The sequence below is a fragment of the Loxodonta africana genome, chromosome 20, assembly GCF_030014295.1.
Source record: "Loxodonta africana isolate mLoxAfr1 chromosome 20, mLoxAfr1.hap2, whole genome shotgun sequence".
Lineage (NCBI taxonomy): Eukaryota > Metazoa > Chordata > Mammalia > Proboscidea > Elephantidae > Loxodonta > Loxodonta africana.
In genome coordinates, this window is record NC_087361.1 from 48,500,696 (window position 1) to 48,528,576 (window position 27,881).

Genomic DNA, 27,881 nt, shown 5'->3' on the forward strand with positions numbered 1-27,881 from the left:
TATTTCAAGCCGTGGACACGGATTACAGCAGTCAGGAAGAAAGGGCCAGTAAGGAAAATACTACCGTAGTCCAAAAGAGATAACCACGGCCAGGAATTTCACAGACAGGATTTAAAAACAGAACAAACACGTTGATGGTATGCAGGATTTGACAACACGGTGAATTTGTGCAATAGAAGAAATGAAACATAAAAAAATGAACAAACCTCCATCTAAAGTACAGTAATATAAATAAATAAATGAATGAATGAATGAACGAATGGACAAAAAACCTCCAAAGCTTCGTGCAAAGAATTTATAAGAAAGACAGACTGGACCAGACACTGACAGACCAAAAAAAAAAAAAAAAATTAAACCCATTGCCTTTGAGTTTATTCTGACTCACAGCGACCTATAGCACAGAGTAGAACTGCCACATAGGGTTTCCAAGGCTGTGATCTTCTCCGAAGCTGACTGCCACAACTTTCTACTGTGGAGGAGCTGGTGGATTCAAACCGCTGACCATTCTCATAGTAGCCAAGCACTTAACCACTGTGACAGACAAGTTCCATAAAAATAAAAGGGGGGGGGGGGCTCTGAGAAATGGCAAAGATAATGTATTTTAAAGGCTTATTAACCTTAAGCCAAAAAAAAAAAAGAAAAAAAAAACCCATTGCCATTGAGTCAATTCTGACTCATAGTGATCCTACAGGACAGAGTAGTACTGCTCCATAGGGTTTCCAAGGAGCGGCTCGTGGATTCTAACTACCGACCTTTTGATTGGCAGCCTGAGCTCTTAACTACCGCGCCACCAGAGCTCTTTATTAACCTCACGGTGCTCTATATGGAAATGTACAGCCCAGGAATGTTTGGATTCCTGAGCTCAGAAAGCATCTGGACCTAGTTCTACTGATACCCTGATTATACTGATAAAAAGTGGTTACAAGGAAAATCACTACCCTATTTGCTGTCAACTGTGTCCTCTCTCACACCAATGATGAAGCAAAAGCATCGTTCAGTTCTGTTAAGAGTCATGACCAAAGATCACAGATGCCCTAAATATAGTATTTGAGTCAGAGATGGGACATACATAACTGACTTACCTCTCTGCACGTTGGGAAAAAACAGTCCCAAAAGGAACAAGTCAAAATAGCTGTCTTGTTATGAAATGGCCCATGTGTAAGTGTTGCTAAGGGTGTTTCAACACCAATAGTGAATTTACATACAGGGACCCAGGGATGCTGTGAAAATGTTGTCTCAGCAGCCTGTTCCTCTGTGGTTAGTTCTACCATCATTAAATTACTTTAAACAGAAAGTTACTATCCTGTGACTACCTTGTAAACATATTTCCTTAAAACCAAAGTGTTTCATTACCACTTCTGACACGGGTATGCTTCTCTGGCTCCAATTTTCCAGTAATAGTAACTATACAATTCTCCCGAGAACCACTAACTGATTAACATCCAAAGAATGTACAATGGAAAAAAATGAACAGCATATTCCAGGAGGTAAAAGATTAAAACTTTGATATATCATCCCTTATTTATTTATTAGTAATTAGTCTATGATATAATAATTCTTCCAAAGCCATTCTAAAATATAACTGAAGTATGAAATTGAAGGTCTGCAATACAGTAGCTGTGGACAGTGGCGATTCAGTGGTAGAATTCTCGACTTCCATGCAGTAGACCGGGGGTTGACTTCTGGCCAAGGCACCGCATTCGAAGCCATCACCCATCTGTCGCTGGAGGCTTGTGTGTTGCAATGAAGCTGAAAAGGTTTCACCAAAGCTTCCAGACTAAGAAAGACTAGGAAGAAAGGTCTGCTGATTTGTTTCTGAAAAATCAGCCAATGAGCACCCTATGGATCACATGGTCTGATCTCATTGTACGTGGAGTCACCAAGGGATGGCGGCCGACTTGATGGCATCTAACAACACCAAGTATTATTAGATAAAAGCAGATTTTTCTGCTATTTGAGTACCTACTGAATTTTTATTTAAAATGTCTGAAAACAACCCAAATTGATTCCATATAATTGTGAAACTCATTTTCAACTCAAGGGAAATCATGTTTCCTAATACATATACATATATATTTTTTCTTATCTAAAATAAAAGGACTCCTATGTATTTAAATTCATAAAATATCATTAGTTGTTTACTACCAAAATCTATTTTAATAATGTTCACAGCCTCATATAAGACAGAAAGTGCTTAAGAAGTCATTATCTATTATTACTGATTATAATAATTATAAAGCCTACAATACTTTTAAAAGACCTAATTAAAAGGGAACATGTTATTATAGCCACAATTTTCAAACCAGAGCTGGGAGATTAGTCATTGAGCCCTGAGGAGAGCTTTTATATTTGACAGTGTGAGACACTGGGTGGGAGAGTCGTGTGACTTAGAAAACACAATAGCCCACATCCACTTTACAATTCCAACAGATGCACTGAAAACGAATTATAAAAGTCCACTGGGCGTTTTCAACACGCTCCCACATCTATTATTTAACTCAGTTCTGAAAGCAAATACTGTGATATAGGTTATTGCAACTTTCCCCTTTTCAGAGTGAAGGAATGGGCTCAAGGTTATACTCAGTTCAAAGCCTATTTTAAATCACTGAAGACATTTTGAAGCATAGAACATCTTATTCACTAACAAGTCTTTTCTTTTCCTAAACTGCTCTTTACAGACTTGGAATGCTTGGATCCATTTGTTAGGTTTGATTTCCATCTCCTCACAACCTGTATTTTTAGATCGATGGGTTCATTCACATTAAATCACCATAAATCCAATAAGGCCCTGTTCCTCTTTTGGATGATGCTCTCTTTTCCAGTTTGGTATCTAAGCTGTGTTAACAATCTCAGTACCCAACAGCATCAACCGCATGACTGCTGGTATTAAAGCACTGACATAAAGGAAGGAATAGTAAGTACCTTCTACAGAGTTGGGCCAGAACAGTAACAGGTCGTCCAATCACACAACCCTTCACTTCGAACTGGAAATAAGGTTGCTAAGCAGAAAACATTGGGAGACCAAATCCAACCAACGGTAGACAGTGGTCTCAAACGTAAAAGAAAATTTCAATAATGTACTTCCAGTTATGGTAGATTAGATTCAGACTCATGGTGATCCTATCTTTGTCAGAGTAGAACTCTGCTCCATAGGGTTTTCAATGGCTGATTTTTGGAAGTAGATTGCCAGGCCTTTCTTCTGAGATACTTCTGGGTGGACTCGAACCACCAGCTTCTTGGTTAGCAGCCCCGCCTATTAACTGGTTGTGCCACCCAGGGACTCAACTGTATACTACAAGGGGATATTTATGATATCAAATTATTTATATTACTTGAATTACTGTGCCTCTAAATAAAATAGTGCCATCCTAGTAACACATTTTCAAATAACTTCAAATACCTTCTGTATTATACTTTTGAATATCCTTGGACAAATGTTTTCTAAAATGATACTTTATTAAAACAATTTAGTCAATTCACAGCATTGATAGCCTTTTACGTATTTCACATTCAGTTTCTTTATAATTATTTATATGATACAATGTGTTTAGTAGAACATGCAACATAAATTAAAGCTATAGACATCCATCTGTTGCATCTTCAAATGTCTCTAGATAACAACCTGATAACATACCAGATCTGTGTGATCCCTGCTTAATTATTTTTAAAATTCATGATAAATGAATACCAAAAAAAACCCAAAAAACCCCACTGCTGTCAAGTCGATTCCAACTCATAGTGACCCTGCAGGACAGGGCAGAACTGCTCCAAATGGTTTCTAAGGAGTGGCTGTGTGGATTCGAACTGCCAACGTTTTTGGTTATCAGCCAATATCTTAACCACTGCACCACCAGGGCTCTGATAAATGGATACAGAACAATAAAAAATACAGCTGAAGGAGTTACTAGTGTTAAAGATTATAAAAAGAACATACAAACATTTATAATTACAAGTCACACTTCAGCTACTTTCAAAAACATGTATGAAGACGCTATTAAACAGTATGGTCCTAGTTTATATATAAAATTAAGAAATTAGGGAGAAAGGTCAGGACAACAACATTTGCATATCTCCTCCAGTAACACTATTGATTAAAAATGGCCATGAAATCTAACGATGCAGTACAAACCGTTAATGCACTCGGCTGCTAACCAAAAGGTCAGAGGTTTGAGTCTACCCACAGGCTCAGAAGAAAGGCCTGGTGTTCTGCTTTTGAAAGGTCACAGCCATTGAAAACCCTATGGAGTGCAGTTCTACTCTGCAACACATGGGGTCACCATGAGTTGGAATCGACTTGATGGCAACTGGTTTGCCCTCCCGCCCCCCATCTTGGGCATAACATGCTGACATGGGGCTCGTGGTGCCAAAGCAAAAATAAAAAAGAAACTTGGGGGCCACCTTTACATGTGGCAAAAACTCATTGCTGTCAAGTCGATTCTGACTCATAGCGACCCTATAGGACAGAGGAGAACTGCCCCCCAGAGTTTCCGAGGAGCGCCTGGTGGATTCCAACTGCCGACCTTTCGGTTAGCAGCCATAGCTCTTAACCACTACGACCCTAAGGTTTTCTTACATTTGGTAAGAGGTATCAAAAATGTGAATTCTATGTAAGCTCGGGGTTTTACACTGAAGACAACAACATTCAGACGTTGGTTTCAACATTTTCAGGACACTACTTTTTTTTTTTTTTTTACTAGCGTAAAACCACAAAAATCACTCGTTGCTGTTCAGTAGATTGCAACTCATTAGCGACCCTATGGGATGGAGTAGAACAGCCCCATAGGGTTTCCAAGGAGCAGCTGGTGGATTCAAACTGCTGACCTGTTGGTTAGCAGTCGAATTCCTAACCACTGTACCACCAGGGCTCCAATTAAAATCATAGGGATCTGTATTTTCTACTATCCTATAAGTCAGGAAATTTGGAGAGTGTAATTAACAGACATCAGGGGAAAAAATGACAGATTTTCCATGCTTCAGTGGCTTAAAATCCTTAGCAATGAAAGATGCAGTTTTCCCCACAAGCTCTTACAAATGAACTGTTCTTCAGTATTCTGCATTCAGGGAGATCCTGTTACTGCGGCGGCGGCTTGTCCCATTAGGTCTCAGTAAGCAGGAAGCTCTGCCAGATGTAGCTCAGATGGCGGCCACCCAACCCTGCACTTCAAAGGTATCCCGTTGTTCGGCCATCACCTGCTTGGAAGCCAAAACAAACCCCACTGGTTTGGCCACACATCTGTAACCTGGTTAAAGCTATTAAAAGTGTTTTGTTTTTCTTCTTGATGTGCATGTGGTCCAAATTTATTAAATACAGAAATTCAGCATTTTAATAAGACCTCAGGGCTGGCAGCCAGTACCCCCAAGAGAAAATGCAAGCTTCTGCTATTCTCCTAGTCATCATTTTCCAATCAGATCCGTTCTTTCAGTAAAAAGTCACTGATGCAGTTATAGCCTCAAACCAAACTCGAAGCTGCCAACCCAGTATTACGACAGTTGCTTCTCAAAACCATAAACTGCTTCATCAAATCCATTCTTGCTCAACTCATCCACTGGCACAGATTTGAGGCTTTAGTTTATCTTTCATATGATTCTCTTTGTGATATTCTATAGTTGCCAAGGTTTTTTTTTTTTTTAACCCCTTGAGCATTTAATACTGCTTTCTTAAAATGCAAGGCAGACAAGCAGCTGAAAGATTATATATTCAAAGAATTTTAACTCCAAAGAATTAAATAAGAAGATAGATAATCAACTAAAGCCTCTCTCTTTCTCTTCTCTCATTCAGTTTTAAAGACAGAGAAAAGTGCTGGCCCACTCATGGACAGACATACTCACAACAGCCTGAGGTGAGGTGAGGCTATGAATATTTCCGCCTCGAGGCTAACTGGAGGACAATATGGGCATAGCTTACTACATGACTGACTGCTATGTGTTCCCAAACTACACACAATGTATTTGTGAAATGTATCTTCTATACTACCATCTGGTTATTATTTTCTGAGAAAAGTTCTCAAAGCACAGAGACTGTGATTAAGTTGGCTTTCAAGTATACCCAGCACTGTGTCAAGGAGCCCTGGTTATACAACAGTCAAGTGTCCAGCTGCTAACCAAAAGGTTGGTGGTTTGAACCTCCCCAACAGTTCCACAGGAGAAAAACCCCGCAATCAACTTCCATAAAGAATACAGCCTAGAAAACCCTATGGGGGCAGTTCTGCTCTGTCACATGGGGTTGCTATGAATCGGAATCTACTTGACAGCACCCAAATGCAACAACAGCACTGTGTCAGCCACAAAGTGAGCTTTAACAAGAGCTTTTTATGCAGAATGCAATGATGATCATGATCAAGGTTTCATTCCTTATATTCATGTCAGCTTGTACAGGTCTTGCCTCAAGTTTCTGGTACATGACAGTCCCAGTGAACTTAGGGGGTCAAACAGAGGTGAGCCCTAACTAGTATACTTGGAGGGCTTGACAACTGGATAAAAAAAAAAAAATGTCATAACCATTCCCGTGTGTAGGGTGTGAAAATGTTCCCAGTATTGTTGGTTCTGTCAACGTATCAATGTACCACAAGTTTATACAGGACAGGCAGAGCAAGACACTGAAACCATCTTCCTGCCATTCACATCAGAACTCAATCAACAGCTTCAAAACGAAACCTGCGGACGTGAAGGTCCTCAATTCAGAGTAAGCTTAACCTTACCATGTTTTACGTTTTGGCGTGTCATCTTGGACTGGGAGGGGGCATTGGTGGTTCAGTGGTAGAAGTCTCACCGTCCTGGAGGGAGACCCTAGTTGTATTCCCGGCCAACGGACCTCATGTGCTGCTACCACCCATCTATTAGTGGAGGCTTGTGTGTTGCTATGGTGCTGAACAGATTACAGCGGAGCTTCCAGACTAAGACAAATTAGGAAGAAAGGCCTAGAGATATACTTCTAAAAATCAGCCAGTGAAAACCCTACGGGTCACAACAGTTGGACCCCCAACCGATCATGGGGATGGTATGGGATCCGGCAGTGTTTCATTCTGTTGTGCATGGGGTCACAATGAGTCAGTAACTAACAACTACAACAACCTTGCTGTGGGGTTATTGGGTAACCAGTTCCCTCTCCAAGTAGTGTTAACCTGATGGTCCCATGAGCTTCATTAACCTCATCTCCACCTGACTTTATCTGAATAGTGGTCAATTTACCTTAAACAGCAATCACAACATAAAAATGGGCTAGCTATTGATCAAAGGGACATGTAAGCTTTATGAATATCCCCCCACGTTTATAAGCAATCCTTTTTCTACAAAGGTATACCCACCGCTGGTGAGTCGATTCTGACTCATAGTGACCCTATAGGACAGAGTAGAACTGCCCCATAGGGTTTCCAACGAGCGGCTGTTGGATTCGAAATGCCACCCTTTTGGTTAGCAGCCGAGCTCTTAACCACCGCACCACTAAGGCTCCTACAACAAAGGCATAGGAATATAAATAGGATGCCTCTCTTTTCTTTTTAAGAGAATTCTACTGAATTCACTTCTGTGACATAGAAGTGGAGACTATAAAAACTCTACCCCTGTACCACTCCCACCATCAAATAAATAAATAAAAAGCAAGAACTATAGCACGGTAGCTCCAGGAATTCCAGGTCAAGTGTAATAAGACAGCTCTCTGCAGACTCTGGCCTTTTTCTAGATGTGTGTCACGTTACACTTTTTTTCACATTTCATATTTCCCATTTGTATTAAACTAATATAAAGCTTAGGTCTCCACCTGCCCTCCTGCCCTCAAGAGGGCTCATAAATAGGGTGGATTAATCAACACGGAATCAACACATAACGTGTCAGTAAAAGTCAAGCATGTTCATCTTCTCTCATGTGGATATGAATCGTTCATTCCAATTTCCTGATTTAAAAATTTTTGGATCAAAGATGAAGTAATCATTTTTTTAGAGGTCTGATTTGCATGTGGGTCCTCTGGTGGAATGGAAGGAAAGTAATTAAATGAGAAAAGTATACATTATTAATTGCATTCCATTAACGTAGAATTAATTAATGTAATGAGCACCTGAAGAAAGCTTCTGTTGAATTTTTTCACCTGAAATACCTTTAATACGTGCTTAGTACAAGAATAAAATTTAAAATCCTCAAGTACAGATAGATCAGCGTACTTACCCCTGATTTTGGAGAAGCCCAAAGACAGCTTATAAAATCATTCTACAAATAACTAATAGACACTAAGAAGCTGTAAACATGAAGCAAGTTAACATTCATAACATGCTGAGAATAGAGCTGTGCACACAGCAAGGCTTTATAACATTATCTAGCACTGACACGGGATATAAAAGGGCACACAGGACCCAGTCCTTAACTTCATGAAACACTCTAGAACACTCTGAAAGGTTGGGATAGTAGGATGGGCCACTTTATTAATAACAATATGTCATCTAGTGCTGGTAAGTACTCAGTGACAAAAGAAATTTATTCACTCCTGACCCCGCTGTTGTTGTTGGGTGTCGTTGAGTCAATTCCGACTCACAACAACTCCACGCGACAGAGTAGAACTGCCCCATAGGAGTTTCTTGGCTGGAATCTTTACAGGAGCAGATCGTCAGGTCTTTCTCCCATGGAGCCGCTGGGTGGGTTCAAACCACAAGCCTTTTGATAACAGCTGGGCACTTAACCATTGCGCCGCCATTGCTCCTCGGTCTCACTGCAAAAGGGCATGTATCTTAAAAAATAAATTTTTAGTGACGTCAAAAACCCATATCTTATAACCTTATGATTCTACTTTTGGAAATCTACATTCCAGCAACCATTATAACCATTATATTATACAGAAGGAAAATCTACAGTTCCCAGGGAATTCAAAAGTATGTCAGCTATAACATTCAAAAAAAGAAAGCAAGACAAATGCCTGACTGGTGGCACGGATACACAAACTTTGATGCCGTAATATCCATAAAGAAAAGGGAAAAACAAACAGGTGCCTTAGAGCCAGTTCTGACTTCCGGAGACTCCATGTGTGTTACAGCAGAAATGTGCTCCACAGGGTTTTCAGTGGCTGACTTTTCAGAAGCAGACTAGCAGGCCTTTCTTCTCAGCCACCTCTAGGTGACTTGAACCTCTAACCTTTTGGTTGGTAGCTGAGCGTGTTAACTATTTGCACCACCCATGAACTCCGTAATATACATAATTAAAGGGATAAATACAAAGACTATAATGGGGAAATGGAGCCCTGGTGGGGCAGTGCTTATGGGCCTGGCTGCTAAAAAAAAAAAGCGGGGGGAGGCGGCAGTTTACATCCACCAGCCGCTTCTTGGAAACCCTATGGGGCAGTTCTACTCTGTCTTATAGTGTAGGGTTGCTATGAGTCAGAATCAACTCAACGGCAACTGGTTTGATTTTTGGTTTTATAATGGGGAGATACATATGACAATAGTTGTTTAAAAAATGCAAATTTTATATTTTAACTACAACTAAATAAAACTATATAACCCGTTGCCACAGAGTAGAACTGTCCCATAGAGTTTCCAAGGAGCGCCTGGTGGATCTGAACTGCTGACCTTTTGATTAGCAGCCATAGATCTTAACCACTACGCCATCAGGGTTTCCATAAAACTACATACAAATGAAAAAGATTTAAAAAAAAAAGAAATACAATTTATAGTAAGGTCAAAGTATATCCCCAGACCCAAAACCTTCTGAAAAATTATCATACTTGAAACCTATTTCTAATTATCTAATGCAAAAAAATATTTTTCAGTATAGTCTTGACATCATGATTAGAATTAGTGAGGTAATTAGATGCAAATAAGAAGCCTTAATCATCCACTGAGTTTGAGCACCTTTTGATGATGGCATTTTAGCTATGGGTGCAGGCATGTTTGGAAGGTTTGCTTCATCTCAGACACTGCCATTTCAGCAAGAGCTGCATTCAAGAGGCATACCCTGCGGGTCTTTACGATCCTGTCCATAGAAGATCAACACTGTGAATGGAAGGTTTACTTTCAAGTATAATTTCCCTAGCTTTCCAGTGCTGAACGAAACTCTAAACCAGGGTCTCAACCTAGGCACTATTGACATTTCCCGATTGCGGGGGCTGCCTTGCACATTGCAGGGTGTTTATTAACATCCCTGGCCTCTACCACCAAATGTCATCAGCATACCCCCAGCTCCCAGTGTGACAACAAAAAACGTCTACGGAAATTTCCAAAGGCCCCTTGGGTGGTGTCATGGATTGAATTTTGTGTCCCCCCAAAATGTGTATCAATTTGGCTAGGCTGTGATTCCCAGTATGCTGTGATTGTCCACGATTTTGTCACCTGATACGATTTTCCTATGTATTGTAAATCCTATCTCTGTAATGTTAATGAGGCAGGCTCAGTGGCGGTTATGTTTACGAGCCAGGACTCAGTCTACAAAATTACATTATGTCTTAAGCCAATCTCATTTGAGGTATAAAAGAGATGGCAGCAGAGAGACATGGCGGTCTCATATGACAAAGAATGTAGAGCCAGGAGCGTGCATCCTTTGGACTTGGGCTTCCTGAGCTGAGAAGCTCCTCGACCAGGGAAAGATTGATGACAAGGACCTTCCTCCATAGCCCACAGCGAAAGAAAGCCTTCCCCTGGAACTGACGCCCTGAATTTGGACTTCTAGTCTACTCGACTGGGGGAGAATAAACTTGTTTGTTCAAGCTGTCCACTAGGTGACTAAGTGACAAAATTATCCCTGGTTGAGAACCACTGTCTAACCTGATGTTCACCTACTAATTTTTACAATCGCAGAATGTCAACAGTTAATGGAGTTTAGCTAGTCTCATGACTATGCAACTCTCCTGAAATTTTAGCTTTCTAAAATGAATTTTTATCCAAAAGCCTATTTTGGCATGAATCCTATCTTCATTTGTAACTGCAATTTTATTTTATTTTAACTTTGAAGTAATGCAAAGATATTAAAGCAGTGATTACTGGAAAGGTGTTAAGAAATTATTATAAATATTCCTGAATTCGGACTGCCACCCCTGCTACAATATTTCTAGTTTTAAAAGACCAATTAGATTTGATTACATATGTTAACCCTGAGTTACCATGACCATGTCTGTGTCTGTATTTGATGTGAATGCCAATTCAATTCAACACAAATAACTTGTAGAAAATTGGGCTAAGTATTTTATGTAAAAAGTGCCACTGGTTTCTTAATAAATTTAACAAGGATAGTAAGTAGGATAAATGGTTAATCCTCAGAATATCAACTTTACCTTTTGAGTTTCTATTTGAGCAGTTCTAACCATGTGTAAAAAAAAAAAAAAAAAAAAAACCATGTGTAAGAATTGGTATTTCTGACTTTTACTTTCTCAGATAAATTTTATTTGGGTGGAATAAAATTCATTCTTCATTGCAATTAGCATGAGGCCATTGGAACTTTTATACATCTAAGATAGATCATGGGTCTTAAGTTCTTATTTGCCCTTTATTTTCCTATTTTGTCATCCCAAGGATTCTTTCATCATCACTCAGCAATTATTTCCAACTGTGTAAATAAGACAAAATAATAAGAGAAAATAAAAAAGTGATGCAATCGCCTAGAAGGTTGGTGCAATAGGGAATTACCATACCATCCTGTTTTATTACTGTGTTCCCAAAGTATTGCATCATTTTTCAAGAGGTATAAAGGAAGTCTGGAGACATTCACTGAATACTGTGGAAATTTTTTTTATTTTCCACATATATGGGCAAATAGAAGAAAACTGGTGGAAATATTTTGCAATTACTAGACAAATCAGACACCATCACACAAGTGAAATCTTAGACCATGAGTCTTCAGATGATGATATCCTAAGAATTTTCTCAGACTCAAGAGTTGACAAGTGAGCCAGGAATTTCTAAAAACAAAAGGGAAATAAAATATTTTCATCCAATTAGTCTTTCAACAGGAAGGGCTGCATCACTCAATGTTTTATGACAAAAACCGGAAACACCCATTTTGCTAAGAAGGCACTGGGTGGTATTCTTTCACAGTGTACAATGCTTGTGCAATAAAATGCATTTGGATACGATTAGAAAGTGAACAAACGCTAAAGGCAGGAGCGTATATCAAGGTTATTAGAAGGAAAGAGATGATACAGAAATGAAAAAATCATTCCTGTTGATGTTCACAAAATCTAAACTTGAAAATACTTTGCAATTTTGTAGAAAAGGTGGCTATCCTCTCATCACCAAAATTGTCAGCTGACAATGTTTTAGTAATTAAGTGAAACTGCAAGTACAAGAAAAAGGCCCCAGAGTGATAAGCTACAACCCAAGAGAGTCGTGTTTAAAATCTGGAATCAGTTCAAGAATGAAAGATGATTAGTAGCTAGTTGCATTCAAAGGATGTTACCCATTTTGAGAATCTTTACCTTTAAAACCAGGAAAGTATGGAATAAAATTTTTTTAGGTTCACTAAATTCTCATTAAAATTAAAATGTTAATAACTACTTAAAATTTCTAATAGTTATTTACCACTATCACTTTAGTCTTACTTCTGTAAATTTTTTGCAAAATAATTTAGAAACATAAAACAATAAGTTCACTGTGTCCAACGATGGTCAATGGTCCTGGGCTGGTTTTCCTGGTATACCAGTTGCCATCAAGTCCACTCTGATTCATGGCAACCCCACAGATGTCAGAGTAGAACTGCGCTCCACAGGGTTTTTCAAAGGCTAATTTTTAAAAAAAAAAAATCCCGAGGTTTTTTTCTGAGGTGTCTCTGGGTGGACTTGAACCCTTTGGTTAGCAGCTGAGTGCATTAACTGTACCACCCAGGGACAGTGAGGGGTACAGTGACCTCTTGCAGTATCTGTCAATCTACCAATCTTCAAAACCTATTCAGCTGACTGGGCTCAGTGAATGTTGTAAGGTATTGTACAAAATACACACATGCACACACCCCTAGAAGAAACCTTCATCAACTCAAGAAAAGAAAACTCTCCTGAGCTATACAACATAATCTTGAAGAAGGTATGGTAAGATACAGTCAAAATCAGTCACTCCTCTGAATCCATCTTACACAGATTTTGTGGGTTTTTTGAAAATTACTATTATTTTTAAAAGCAAAAAAAAAAAAAAATCATGTAAGTATCCAGGAAGACACATCAGGTTATCTCTCAGGAATCCTACGTACAAGTTCCAGTTTTGAAAAAAATATGAGAACCTACTCCCAAGAGGAAAAAAGCTGGTTTCAAAGAATTACAGGGTCTTCCCTCATGTTGTTTGCTCTGCAAATTCAACAGCCCCCAGTGGATTGTGTGGTTTTGGTCTGATTCTGCAGTTCCAGACGGGAGGAACTTCACTCGCCCTCCACTTCCTCACTCCCATGGCCTGAGTGGATATCCGGCTGGCCTTACAAGGTATTTTCCAAATGAATTTTCTCATGGAAAAATCTCTTGCTCATGATGCCAGAATCTGTGATACTGTTCACACGTAAGCTACATTACTGATTGCAGGAATAAGTCTTTTTGGTGGTCTGGGAACTGAATCACTGTGTATAACACTCAAGTAATAAATACTGAGTTCCTCAGAATACATTTACATATAAATTTTTAGAACTGTATCTGTTTTGCCTATACTCAGTCTTTTAAAGGGCTTACCTGTTTTTTAATGAGCTCATTAAACAGAGCTGATCCTACAAAAAATGTTTCTCCAAATGCCTCGTTAACAAATAGAAAAACGCTCATCTTCTACCAAAACAAGAGTCCCTGGGTGGCACAAACGGTTAGGTGCTGGAAGACTAGCCGAAAGGTTTGTGGTTCGAACCCTCCCAGAGGTGGCTTGGAAGAAAGGCTTGGTGATCTGCTTCCAAAAGGTCACAGCCTTGAAAACCCTATGGAGCAGCTCTACTCTGCACACGCGGAGGCACTGTGAGTCAGCGTTAACTCAATGGCAACTAACAACTACCAAAACAAGTCTCACACATTAAACTGTGGATCAAATTCTGTCTTGGGAGGGTCAGGCTGCCTCTGCTTTTTTTTTTTCTCTCTTCAGGAATTGCCATAGACCGTCCCCTAAAAATGTTTTAAGTCAGGCGTGTTAAATTCAGGTCTAGATTCTGCATTTCAAGTGTCACAGAGAAGTGTTAGTTCCAGGAACTAGGTCCCTGCCAGGTGGCAGGAGCCCAGCTTATGTGTGAGTCTGTGATGCAATCGCTCTCTTGCTTTGCCCACCGTCTTTGCCATATGGAGATGAAGGCGAACTTGTCCCCAGGGCAAACCGAAAAACAGGTTTGAAAATGAAGCGAAGCAAGTGACCTGGTATCCTAATTACATCAAGTTCAAACTTTTTTTTTTAATCTTAAAAATATATATACTAAAATCCAGTGGCTCACTTGAAATCTGTTTTACAATCTATCATTGGGGTATTTAAACAGCGAGAAATTTCAAGTCATCTAGACCAATGCTGTCCAATATGGTGGCCATATGCCACATCTGACTACTGACTGTAGCGATGTGACTAGTCCAAATTGAGATATGCACTAAGAGTAAAATACAACACATGCTGGATTTTAAAAATCTCACAAGGGGGAAAAAACATGTGAAACATCTCATTAATAATTTTTTCATAGTGGTTATATGCTAAAATATGCAGGCTATGTTAGATACGCTGGACAAAGGAAATATGTTAATAAAGTGGCTACTGTAAAATGTAAAATTACATGTGGCTCACATTCTATTTTTATCAGACAGCGCTGGTTTAAAAACATGATAGGTTCCATCACATCCATTGATGAAGCATGAACTCCTTCCCAAAGCTATGAGAAATAAATAAATATATATTTCAATTTGGCTAATATTTACTGCAGACCTATGTAAAAACATTAGTTTGGATTCTAAAAAATGGAAACATATTTCTACACATAATTAGAAAGAGGCTTGGTGGTACAATGGTTAAGGACTCAACTGCTAACCAAAAGGCTGGTAGTTTAAGCCCACCAGCAGCTCCATGGGAGAAAAGACCTGGTGATCTGCTCCCATAAAGATTACAGCCTAGGCAACCCTATGGGGCAGTTCTACTCTGTAACACATGGGGTTGCTGTAAGTTGGAATGGGCTCAACAGCACACAACTGATTGGAACAGAAGTCACGGTCGGAAAGAAAATCCAAGGGTAGCATAGAAAGCCAGGCATTTCAAAGGGTAATGAGAGAAGGCTTATGAAACAGGTATCTTTTCAGGTAAACATTAAGAACTAATTAAGATTTTGGCAGATCATGGTAAGATATAGCACTTTAGGGTTGACACTATCTTTTTCATATGTAACACCTTGTGATGAAAAAGTGAAAACATTTCAGAAGGGGCAGAATGATGAGAACAGAAGCCCGGAGAAAGTAAAGGCAGAGGGTTTAGGGGTCTCAGTAGACAGAACAAGGTACAAGTATAAGGCTGAAAATGCAGGCAGGGGCCGAGCAATGGCGAGTTCGGAAGGCCCTGCTGGGAAGTTGGGTTTCCCTGTAGTCAGCAAGAACCATTCAATGTTTCCTACCACGTACGGACAGGATCAGAGATGCACAGTAGGAAGGTCACTAAGGCCTGGGGGAAAATAATCAGGGAAGAAAGTGAACGATGGCTGGGGGTGGAATTAATTCCGAATAACGGGAGTAGGAGGCAAGGTATGAATGAGTTCTATAAGAATACATGAACCATTTTAGGTGAAGGGAAAGACAACACACAATACAGGAGAGTTCAGGAGAACTGGACTAAACCAAAAGCAAAGAAGTTTCCTCAATAAACTGAATGCTTCAAAGACTAGCAGGAGAGCAGTGGGATGCAGACTCCAAATTCTCGTGAAAAGACCAGGCTTAATTGTCTGACTGAGACTAGAATGGACCCCAGAGGTCATGGTCCCCCGGCCTTCTGTTAGCCCAAGACAGAAACCATTCCCAAAGCCAACTCTTCAGACAGGGATTAGACTGGACAATGAGATAGAAAATGATACTGGTGAAGAATGAGCTTCTTGGATCAAGTAGACACATGAGACTATGTTGGCATCTCCTATCTGGAGGGGAGATGAGAGGGCAGAGGGAGTCAGAAGATGGCCGAATGGACGTGAAAAGAGAGAATGGAGGGAAGGAGGGTGCTGTCTCATTAGGCGGAGATCAATTAGGAGTATATAGCAAGGTATATATAAATTTTTGTATAAGAGATTGACTTGATTTGTAAACTTTCACTTAAAGCACAATAAAAATTAAAAAAAAAAAAATGAATACACGAAGGAGAGTGATGTTGGGAATGAAGAAGAATGGAAATGGCTTGGATCAACTGCCGTGGGGAAGGTGACAGATTGTCAAACAGGGATAATTAGATGCATCTAGTAACATTAGGATCCCAGCTGATGTTACAGCATGAATAAAAAATGGAACTAACTGGTAGAGTTACATGACTTGATATCTCCACTTTAGAAACCCTAGAAGCAAATAAAGGGAGAAATTAATTTTTTCCAGATAAGAACAGTTGGCACAAATATATTTAGAAAACTTAAAGGGTACCAGCAAGTCTAGGATGTTCAACAGAATATGTAAAAATACTTGTCCATTGGGTCCATCCTGGTTAGAAAAGGCCAGAAAAATAAAAAGAGGATACCAGACTAAAAGCCTGAATTGGAAAGGTATTTTATGAAGGAAGAGCAAAATTCAGTAGAACCTGACGGGTGTTTTAGTGTAAGATTAGAAAACCATAGTCAGAGGGCAACATCAAAGCTGTACACCCTCTGGGTGTGATATTTCTAAGTAATGACAGTTTCCAAGGGATGCCTGTGTTGCAGGTAGCTGAGCTGGAATATAAACAAGGGTCACTAGGAAGCAGCTGGCTAGCATTTCAGTTGGATAGCAACTTGGACAGGGATATCACTGAAGAAAGTAACATGTAGGGTGACCATCTGACCCAGTTTGCCAGTTTAACGACTATGGTCCTGGTGCTCCATCAGGTTGCGATAATAAATTATATGGTTGCCCCAGTAGTAGGTAATAGAGTAGACTGAAAGAAAAAAAGCAGTGTTTAAGAATGGTATACTAGTAGCTTATGCAGTCCTAGAGCTTGGCTGCTAACCAAAAGTTTGGCAATTCGAATCCACCAGCCGCTCCTTGGAAAGCCCTTGAGGCAGCTCTACTCTGTCCTATATGATCGCTGTGAGTCGGATTTGACTCAACAGCAACGGGTTACAGTTTAGTGGCCTACAGTTTGGTAACTGAGAACAGAGAGGAGTGATATAACCAGAGAGACAGGCACCAAAGACAACAGTTACTTGAATGACAGAAATACATAAACAAGGCATGGACAGCCAGAATGGAAAGCCCTGTAGATCTGTTTCCAGAGGTGGTGAGAGGGGTCATAGACAAGGGCCACTGACTGAGAGGGTTCCTGAGACATGAAGTTAGCAAGGCTTTCATGTAGCTAGGAGTCCAGGAGGAAAAGATCAAGACACACTGAAACCTATTGCCAATAAATAGAAGGTTTTAGAAGACTTAAATTTTGTTAAATGGGAAATAGGGCCTCATAGAGGCCAGGGACCCTCAGAATTAAGCAAAAATACCAATTTGTAATTCCAAAAGTCCTTTGTATACGGATCATTGTGCGTGTCTCGTCACCAGCCTTCATACAGTGGACCAGGTACATAGCTGGCTCCTTCTACCTTTATCATCAGCCTGGAGCTTTCTTGGTTGACTTGCCACTACTTGGGTTGTTTATTTAGTACACAGTCACTTCAGTAATGGGAAACAATCAAATCAAGTATCCAACAGTCTATGAGCAAAGAAAATGGTCGTCCAGCTTCACATGTCCCTTAATACTGGTTGTATTAATAGCATGGCCTGTGGCCACGGCCTTGATGCCAGGAATATTACAAAAAATCACTCTCAAACATTCAAATCTAGATATAACTGAGGGAGAATATATATATATACATATATATATACCCACATATATACAAACTATACCATAAAACGAGAACTAGGCAACTCCAAGTTTTAGATAAAGCAGCAATTCAACCCAAACCAGTGGCCACTTCTCTACCTGGCACATGGAACCCCGGTGTGGGAGGCTGGCTGTGGCACAGGATCTGACTGAATCAGTCCCTGGAGAAAAGCTCAGAAGCTTCCCAATCAGCAAACCCTGCTCTCACTGATGTTTCCTGCCCTGGGAGGAGGAGGATTTATACCATTTAACTTCCAGCTTTTACAAGCATAGAGAAATATTTGCCAACACACAGTTTCCCGTTCTGCTTATTTCTTCCTCTCTTTTAAATTTATTATTTGCTTGTTTGTGTAGTTTCATATCCTGCTATACTGAATACAATTTTTTTTTTAAACTCAGTAAAGAGGGAACACAAAAGAGCTTAACTAACTACAAGACAGTCCTGATAAAATTAGGTAACAGGCAGTAAAAAGAAGCCTAGTTTTATTAACTGATAAGAAAAGGCAGGTAGGGTCCCTGAAGGCACATAGATTCTCAGGTATCTGCAGTGAAAATTATTTTTTAAAACTGGCAAAATATATTACAAACTCATGCACAAAATCTATGCCTGACTATGTAAAATCATAAAACTTTATATTGGTAACTGTAAGTCTGATGCTTCATATTTAATGTTTTACTTGGAAATGTGGACACTAGGGAACACCTTCAGACTGCTGAAGAGAACAGCTACACAAGTGATACAATCAGTTTTTGGGAGACGATGTAGCCAGCATCAAATTCTGGACTCAACCAGATGGCCCTTCCAAATCCAAGATTCTGGTTTTATCATTTTATTATTTAAATATAGGTGTTTGCCTTCAACCAGATGGTAAATTATTAGATGTACTAAGGTGACAAGATTAATATCCCAAAGAAAATGAAGTGAAAATATATTTCTTAACAACAACAACAAAAAGCCAAAGAAGGGTGAAAAAATTTAGTAAACATTTATGAATGTCTCTGACTTTAGTCATGAGTAAAAAGAAAGACGTTAAAAGACAGTAAGACAAAGAACAAAAACACCTTTGTTAACAAAAATTCACACTGAGATAATGATTGAAAAAAAAAATCCCAAAGCAGCACCTAAAAATATTTTTAAATTATAGGCTGAAACAGAATGCCATGTCATTTATTCAATGACCGACTCTAATATTAGTGAAAGTTTGATCCCAACTCTTGAGATTAAAATAAAATGGCTAAAACGAACTCTGTGGTGGTTGACCAAGTAAATTAAAACTCAACAGTATGCCATAGTCCTAACAGGGCCTGATGGTGAGCTTTTCTTCCCCCTCATAGAAGAAAACGTTGACAGGGTTGGGCAGGGATTCTTACAGTGAGAAACGGAAAGCTACATTTGTGGAAGAATAGAAAAACCAAAAGCTAACTGTTTCCGCCTCTCTGAGAGACCAAGCCCATAGGCCCCCTTACCCGCCATCTGCGTAGTCAGTATCGGCTCCGCCCCACCACACGTCGGAGTCGTCTTCCTCGGCGTCAGCAGAATCGACACTGTCACTCTCGTCCGCCAGGGGGCAGCACACAAACTCCACCCCTCGGAACTTGTCGATGCCACAGGGCAGCAGCATGCCGTAGTCGTGTAAGTTGGTACTCTTCTCGCTACACGTCTGCAAAGGGCAGGAGAACGCGATGAGCGCATGCGCCTCGTTGTCAGACCATCCCAACTATGATAATCAAGACACAGACCCAGTCTACTGGGACCAAAATTTAAAAAAAAAAAAAAAAAAAGGCGTTTTGCTTCATGAATGGATTTACCACAGGTTTCTTTAGCAGAGGCTCCTTTGGCATTTTTTTTTTTTAAGTTTATTATTTATTTAAACATGAACTCTTCTGTTTTACAGTTCAGTCCAGTTGCCATCAAGTCGACTCCAACTCATGGCCACCCCAGGTTTGGCAGAGCGGAACTGTGCTCCACTGGGTTTTCAATGGCTGATTTTTCAGAGGGCAGATTTCAAAACCTTTATTCTGAGATGCCTCTGGGTGGATTTGAATGGCCAACCTTTGTGTTTGCAGAAAGGCATGTTACCCATCTGCACCACCTAAAGACTCCTGTTACAGAACAGAGGTTTATTAAAGCCAGCTCTGATGGACAGTAATTGAGAAGACCGAGAAGAAGCCTGCACAGGTGAAGAGAGATATCCAAGAATCAATGCTTTCTGACTTCATCTGGGTATCAGGAACTTCTCAAGGCTCCAGGTACACCCCAACTCACTCCCACCTCCATGACAGACTGAGGTTCCTTTCACTTGAACATGTCTTTCTCTAGAAACTCCAGTTCTCTTGGCTCAGTTTCACAGTAACAATCCTGGGAATAGAAGAAATTATCCTCTACCAAATATGAACTGGAAACTCTGGTGGCATACTGGTTAAGAGCTTTGGCTGCCAACCTAAAGGTCGGCAGCTCAAATCCATCAGGCGCTCCTTGGAAACCTTGTGGGGCAGTTCCATTCTGTCCTATATGGCCATTATGAGTCAGAATTGACTTGACGGCAATGGGTATCAGAATTTACAGTAGTTACAGATTTCTCATATCTTTTTGCTTTCCTGGGATTTGCTAAATTTTCACAAATCTAGATCAACACAATGCTCTGAAAACATCCACTAGCGACAGAGAAACATTAGTAATTCAGCATACCTGGGTAAACAATGAAAATATTACAGGATAGATTTTGACCATATAGGAATTAAAGTTCATTTCTGTTTCTTAGTAACTAAGAATTTTTTTTTTTAAACTCAAAACAATTGAAAATGAGGCTATCAGATGGGCTTTAAATTTCTGAGCTTTTTTTTGTTAAGCTCAGTATGTTCTTAAATGTCCAAACTACATTTTTATGTGAAGAAAATTTCGTTTTACAATTAATCAGCAGACAGTATTTTACAAAAAGTAAAGATAATTCTAATTCTGAGGTTGATGTTTTCTGCCTAACAGCTTTACAACTAGATATAATGCTTAAGTTAAGCTAGATAAGGGTTTCTCAACCCGGCACTACTGACATTGTGGACTGGATAATTCTTTGTGCTGAGGGATGGGGTCGGGGGGCTAATCTGTGCAGGGTAGGATGTTTAGAAACATCCCTGGCCTCTGGACACTAGATGCCAATAGCACTACCCCCTACAGTTGTGACAAACAAAGATGTCTCCATGTCACTGCAAAGGAGTTGAGGAGCAAATTCGACCCCCGTTGTGAACAACTGGAATACATAAAGAGCTGAATTCTAGAAGTCTGAGCTGACCACAAATAAACTATATAAATTTACTGGAAAAACTTCATAGCACATCAAAGGGACAGACAGCAGTTCTGAAGGTGGCGACAGAAGGACAGAGTCTGGGTGCTATAAGCGGTTTGTGATTGGCTGATATCCAAAAGGTTGGCGGTTCAAACCTGCTCATTGGCTCTACAGAAAAAAGGCCGGGGAACTGCTTCTATAAAGGTCACAGCCAAGAAAATCCTATGGAGCAGTTCTACTCTGTAACATATGGGGTCACCATGAGTGGAGGCCAGCCCTGAAGGAAGCTAAAAATAACAGCAACAAATAGAAGCACAAGTTGACACTAGATCTTCAGTCTTAATTGTTTTGTGTCTTTTATTGGCTTGGCCAAAAACAAAGGGCTAGGATTGGTGCCACACTCACCTACTGAAGGTGGGGAGCATGTCCTGGTGAATACAAAATTGGATGGCATAACTTAGAAACTGAATTATTATTATTATTTTTTGCCTTTTGAATATTACCTTTGTTTTTATTTTTTTATTTTATTTATTTTGTTGTTGTTGAGAACATACACAGCACAACATACACCAATTCAACAGTTTCTACACATGCAATTTAGTGGCATCGATTACATTCTTCAAGTTGTGTGATCATTTTCACCCTCCTTTTCTGAGTCGCTTCTCCCCCATTAACATAAACTCACTACCCCCTAAGCTTCCTATCTAATTTTTCGAGTTGCTGTTGTCAATTTGATCACATATAGGTCATTTTTAAAAAAGCATAATGCTCAAGGCAGACCTTTTATATTAGTTAAGTTAAACTATTGCTTGGTTTTAGAAGACTTCAGGAGGTATTTTTGGTTTAAGTTTTAAAGATTATCTGAGGGCAGTAGTTTCAGAGGTTCATCCACCCTCCAATGCTCCAGAAAGTCTAGATAGAGTCCATAAAAATTTGAAATTCTGTTCTGCATTTTCCCCTTTTAGTTAGGATTCTTATAAGGAACCTTTAATTAAAATGTTCAGTAATGGTAGCGGGGCACCATCCAGTTCTTCCGGTCTCATGGCAATGAAGCCGTTTTGCTCATGGAGGCAAATAGCCACACATTCCATATCCTCCTCCTACTCCTAGCTCTCCTTCTTCCTATATTGTCCCAAGTGAATAGAGACCAATTGTTCTGCCTTGGATGGCACTTGCAAGCTTTTAAGATCCCCAGCACTATGCAACAAACTAGGAAGTAGAACAAAAGCACTAAACATATTATCAGGCCAATTAACTAAGGTGTTCCATGAAATCATGACCCCAAACATCCAAACCAAGAAACCAAATCCCATGAGGTATTTGGTTGAACATACGCAGCCTCAGCAGCTACTCTTTATTTTTTTGCCATCATTGTAAATATATCACACAACTTTTGTCAATTCAACTTTTTACAGGTGTACAACTTATTGACAGCAATTACAATAATTAGTTATGCAAGCCTATCTATAATCAATGTGATTTTTCCATCACCATTAACCCCTGTTTTCCCCTCCCCCTGGTAACCACTAATAAACTTTGCTGGGTTCTATATATTTGCCTTTTCTTGTCTTTTTTATATAAGTGAAGTTATACAATATTTGTCCTTTTATGATTGGCTTATTTCCCTCAGCATAATGTCTTCAAGCTCCATCCATACCGTAGCATGTATCAAGACTTCATTTCTTAACATAGGTTTCGAGCTGATGTGGAACAAGCTACTTCCCTGTTCTACCACTGTATTCCCCAATTAATATTAGGGAAAAAGGTAAGGTTATAAAAACTTTGTAGATGACCAAAAAAAAAAAAAAACAGGTAAATAAAAAATAATTTGAAAAAAGGTAAACTTAAGGTGTAAAGGAATTAAAGATTGTGGATAGTGTCTTATTTTCTCAAACATGGAATAGACGCAATGGAGTTAACTGACTGGGTTTTCTACTTTTGACTCCTTAAAACTAAATACTCATGAAGAGTTTTTGTTGCTTTATTTTTTAAGGGCTTATTTTTACACATAGTTGTTGCTTCCAAATACCCTCTAAACTGTCATTAAGAGTGTTCCCTGAAACGTTCACTCTGAAAGAAGAAAGCATTTATGGCTGGTACCTCTTTGGCGACGGTGTGCCAGTGAAGGTGGGTCTCACAAACATCCATCCTCTCCTGATGCAAGAATTTGCACTTGTCGGGAACCAGAAGGGCGTCGCTAACGAACTCACCAACTGGAAGAAAGGAAAAATGATTAATGTCATGACATCTGCATCACCGTACTCTTATCACCAATATGGTATCAAGAAAGGTAGTCCAGAAGGACTTCACAGGAGTCAGAGAGCTTTCTGAATGACTAAGCATTCCCAGGAAGGCTGGAATACCTTTGGAATGTTGAGTCCTGATTCCTTAAGTGGCCCTTTCCACATCACCTCTGATAGTTAAAATATTTCCTACGTGTTGAAAGTGAAATCCTTCTTGAATTAATCGGACTTTCTCAAGTCAAAGTTAATCATATGAAAAGCTGCTTAATTAGAGAATCAGTTGTCATTCAACTTGGGGGGGGATACACAGACTGGCATTTCCTCAGTAATTAACTAAGCAGAATCAATATAAATAATTGTCTCCCTTTCCTTCTTGGACATTTTAATCCACTTGTAAACAGAAATCTTAGCCTTCTTCTACTTCCTATGCCAAAAAAATTCTCTATATGCACATATGATATATATATATTTTATGTACATATATATGCATATGTATACATAGAAAGAGCTTAAGTCAATTAAATTATGAAAACAGTGCCTTAGGCTTTTGTTGTATTTTTAAAGAAAATGTATATTATGCAAATTACTTCTGGGCATTGCTTATACTGCAGATATAAAGATATTCTAATGAGGGTAAAAGATGGATAATTACAACATAACATATAAGCTGTGAGCTTAATGTTTGTCTTGTTCACTGCAGTGTTGCCAGTTTTTAGCAGAGATTATGCACACAGTAGGCCATAAATAGTTGTTATGAATGAACAAGCTTAAAGCTATAATAAAGATGTGAAGAAAGTGCTGGGCTGGCCTAACAAGTGGCCAAATCAGCTTGGGTGGGTTGGGAAAGACATCAAAGTAGAAGTGAGATTTGAGCTGAGTCTAAATGAATGAACAGGCATATGCCCTGTCCCTGTAGGGAATGTATGGAAGTTCCACAGTATAGGAAGAATATTCATCTTGGTTACCATCAGACCCAATCCCTGACCCAATTCTGCCAAACATGACCATATTGGACACATGGGTGGATGGATGGAGGGAGGGAGAAAGGGAGGGACGAATGAAGAGAGGAGGGATTGATGGTGGGTGGATATGTGGGTGGGTGAGTGGAGAGATGGATGGGTGGGTGGATGCTTAACAAAACGCACTTCAAAAAGAGTAAACCTGTGCAGAGAGCAAAGAAAGGATTTTTGTTGAAGAGTGAAAAATCTATTGTGGCTAGAACACAAGGCAAGTGGAAAAGGGACTCTAGAAGTAATCAGACTGGAGAAATAGGTTGGACTCCAATTTTAGTAAGCCAAATGTTTTGAGGCGACACGGGCCAAAAGATGTTTTAAATAGGGAGTGACACATTCAAGTTCATTTTTCAGATAAAACATGAAGGATGGATGGACAAGGGAGACAATGAAAGCAGGGAAACCACTGAGGAAGCCACTGCAATCCTTCAGGCAGGACATGAGAGAACAATTTAAGTCTACGTACGGCTCCATCTAAGCAAGAAATGCAGGGTGCCCACACACCAGCAGAGGCAGAAATGTACTTTTTTCTTGCAGTTATGGTATATGACATTTTTCTAAAATGCAACCCCATGAGGCGAGAGAGAAAGAATTCAGTTTTCATTCCCTTTATGTAAGTTTTTTTTTTTTATCTTTTTCTATGTAGACTTTTAAACTTTGTTTTCTTATAGCTCAACCACGCAAGATGTCTCATGATATTCAAGCACTTATTAATATATTTATGTATAATACATATTAATACTTAATAATAGGTATGAATATGAATAAATAATATTTAGATTAAAATCCAAGGAAAGCATAGGGGAGAAAAAACCTTTCATCTCGTCATTCCTTAAACCTTTAAAGGCCACTGAGGATACACACAGCACTGTCATGTGTGTTACAGGGAATGCAAGAATTATGAGACTTGGTGCTCCAGCAGGCTGTGGGCAAGGAACCAGTGAGTAGTAGGCACTAGTCAAAGGCAATGGCTGGTGCTGAATACATACCATTTCATCTCAATTCCACAATATCCCTAAGACCTAGCTCTTATAAACTTCACTTCTCAGGTGAGCAATTCCTCCCAAAAAACCTAAGTCCACTTACTTCAGATTGTAATTAGTTTCATAGATTAACAATATATAAATGCATATAAGCAATTAATAAATATTACTACAAAGAATGTTAATAATTAAACATTAATAAAAACAATGACATAAATAATAAAGAAAGAAATAACAAAAAATGCTAATGACTTCACAGACAAGGTTAAAAAAAAAACACAGATGAAATACAGGAATTTAATTCAGAACCAATACACCTTCCCCAGGCTGTCTCCCCGGTGTTTCTGAGGTTGGTCATCCATCCCTAGGTGCTATAGAGAATACCTGATCCCTGGGGCATCCCAATTTTCAAAGCCACAGGAGGTCCAAGAAGACGAATGGTCCAAAGATGCCATATATTTGTTAGCTCTTTTTTTTTTTTTTTAAGGCACTTTGGTTGGGTCTCAAACCCTACTGTCCTATTTACAACTGCTGGAAGTACTAAGGGCTATTTTTCTATTATACAGGTAGTGGCTGGAAAGATTAAATGCCTGGGCCAAGGCTATTCATTCAGTTCCTGAGAAGATCACTCTGAGCATTTCTCAGCAGACATTCTTGACCTTGGCCTGAAAAAGTTCTTGGAACATAAACCAGATACCTTTCCAAGAACAAAACCAAATGTCTCTTGTTTTACATGCCCCTTAGCCAATCCGTCAGGAGCTATATTACAGTATAAAGCTAAGGTCACTGGAAGATACTTAAAAAAAAAAAAAAAAAAATACTGCAATAAAAATCAAGTACTTATCCAAAGAACACATACTGTATTCATCATACTATAACAAAATAGACCACTGTTGTTATAAAAAGAATTTTAAATTTAAAAAAAAAATTGCAAAATGACAATTTCTTGAGAATTTTGAAGATGCCTTGAGGTTTCCAATAGTGCACAGAGCCAAGAAAAATAAGACTAACAGCAAAATAGAAAACTCTTTGTACTCTAACATTAAAATTTAGCAATGAATTTTGTGCTGTTACAGCCTTGCTTATATTACTTTCGAAATTGATGAAACGTACTAGAATATTACTCATTAGAAACATTAGCCATTAAACCATGCAAATCGATTAAAAACTTTTAATAGGAATTAAAGTAGTAAAACTATAATCAATTCCTTTTCACAAACTAGCTTAGCTTAAAACGCTTTATGTTTTCTCCTTTTCTTAGTTCAGAAGGAGTTTTTAAAAATATCTATGATAGCATGTACCTGGAGTTTTCATATAGAGCCATGCACATTTTTATTCTGAAATCAAACCTGTTTATTTGGTTTGTTTCTTCAGGTAAAAATTCCTTAACAGAATTAAGGGGAGACAGAACAAATATAGAAATAAATTTAAGTACCATGATGAGAATCATATTCTTTATTCCTGAAAAATAGTTTTAATTCTCGTGGAATCCACATTTTTGGGGTCTATGGAATTGGGGTGACCCACCCAGGCCATTGCCCTGAGATCTTACTTTTGAACCCTGAGCCTTGAGAAAACTGGTTTCTAAGTCACCTTTAAGTCAATCGATAGCCTAGTAAGAGCTCACTAAGACGCTTTCCCCTTAGGCATCGGGCTCTGTTGAAGAATTATCTATGTGCAGTTTTGAGAAATGGAAACTCCAAGGTAAGACAAGAAGCTGTGTTTTAGGGTAAACTGTTATTATGCAAACACTGTTCTAGTCCTGTTTCCATGGCAATACATGGGGTGAAGAATCTTTGGAAGTTCTTTAATCTTTGGAATATTTTTGACTCCCCAGTCAAAATGTTATCCCGATTTGCAAATAGTAAATCAATGTCAATCAATCTCTAATATTAGCTTAATATGATTTTTGTTTTACCCTGCCGAACCTAAGGAAACTTAGCACCATTTGTTCCAAGTGGATAAGTTTATCAATATGCACTGTGAAAACCACACAGCCTTGTTATATTCTGGGTTTTTTAGTTAGCTTGTTTGCTTATTTAAACAATTCACAAATGTATATGCTATACCCTCAAAAAAAATAGAAGAGTTGAAAAAGATAATGAGCAAGAGTCGGGTCTGGCTTCTTGGCTAAAAAGTTTTGGCAAGGTGAAGAATGATGCCGAATTTAATACGGACTTAGTAGGTCTCATCCCAGTAGCTCTTTGGTGGTTTTTGAGAGGATTTTGTAGCTCAAATTACCTCATTTTGCAAATGTGAAGTGAAAGAGCCCTGGTCAAGTGACTTGCCCACAGAGCCAACTGGCAGTGGAACTGGGCTGAAAATCCAATGTCTTGGCTCTCTACCCAGGAGTGGCAGGCAATTCACCACATCATCACTAAACTCTACTTCCAATGGTTTATTTGGCCTTGTCAATTTGGCTTTTTATAAAAGT

The 27,881-nt window shown here is 39.1% G+C and overlaps 1 protein-coding gene across 4 annotated transcripts in view; it reads right to left on the minus strand.

Moving 5' to 3' along the window:
• Window positions 1-27,881, minus strand: part of APP (amyloid beta precursor protein) — a 295,049-nt gene that overhangs the window by 155,955 nt on the left and 111,213 nt on the right. For all 4 annotated transcript variants that reach the window (XM_064273133.1, XM_064273132.1, XM_064273131.1 and 1 more), the window contains exons 4-5: window positions 23,309-23,421; window positions 19,395-19,588 (exon numbers count right to left, since the gene is read on the minus strand). In XM_064273133.1, coding sequence (XP_064129203.1) covers window positions 19,395-19,588; window positions 23,309-23,421 — 307 coding nt within the window. The remainder of the gene's footprint in view (window positions 1-19,394; window positions 19,589-23,308; window positions 23,422-27,881) is intronic.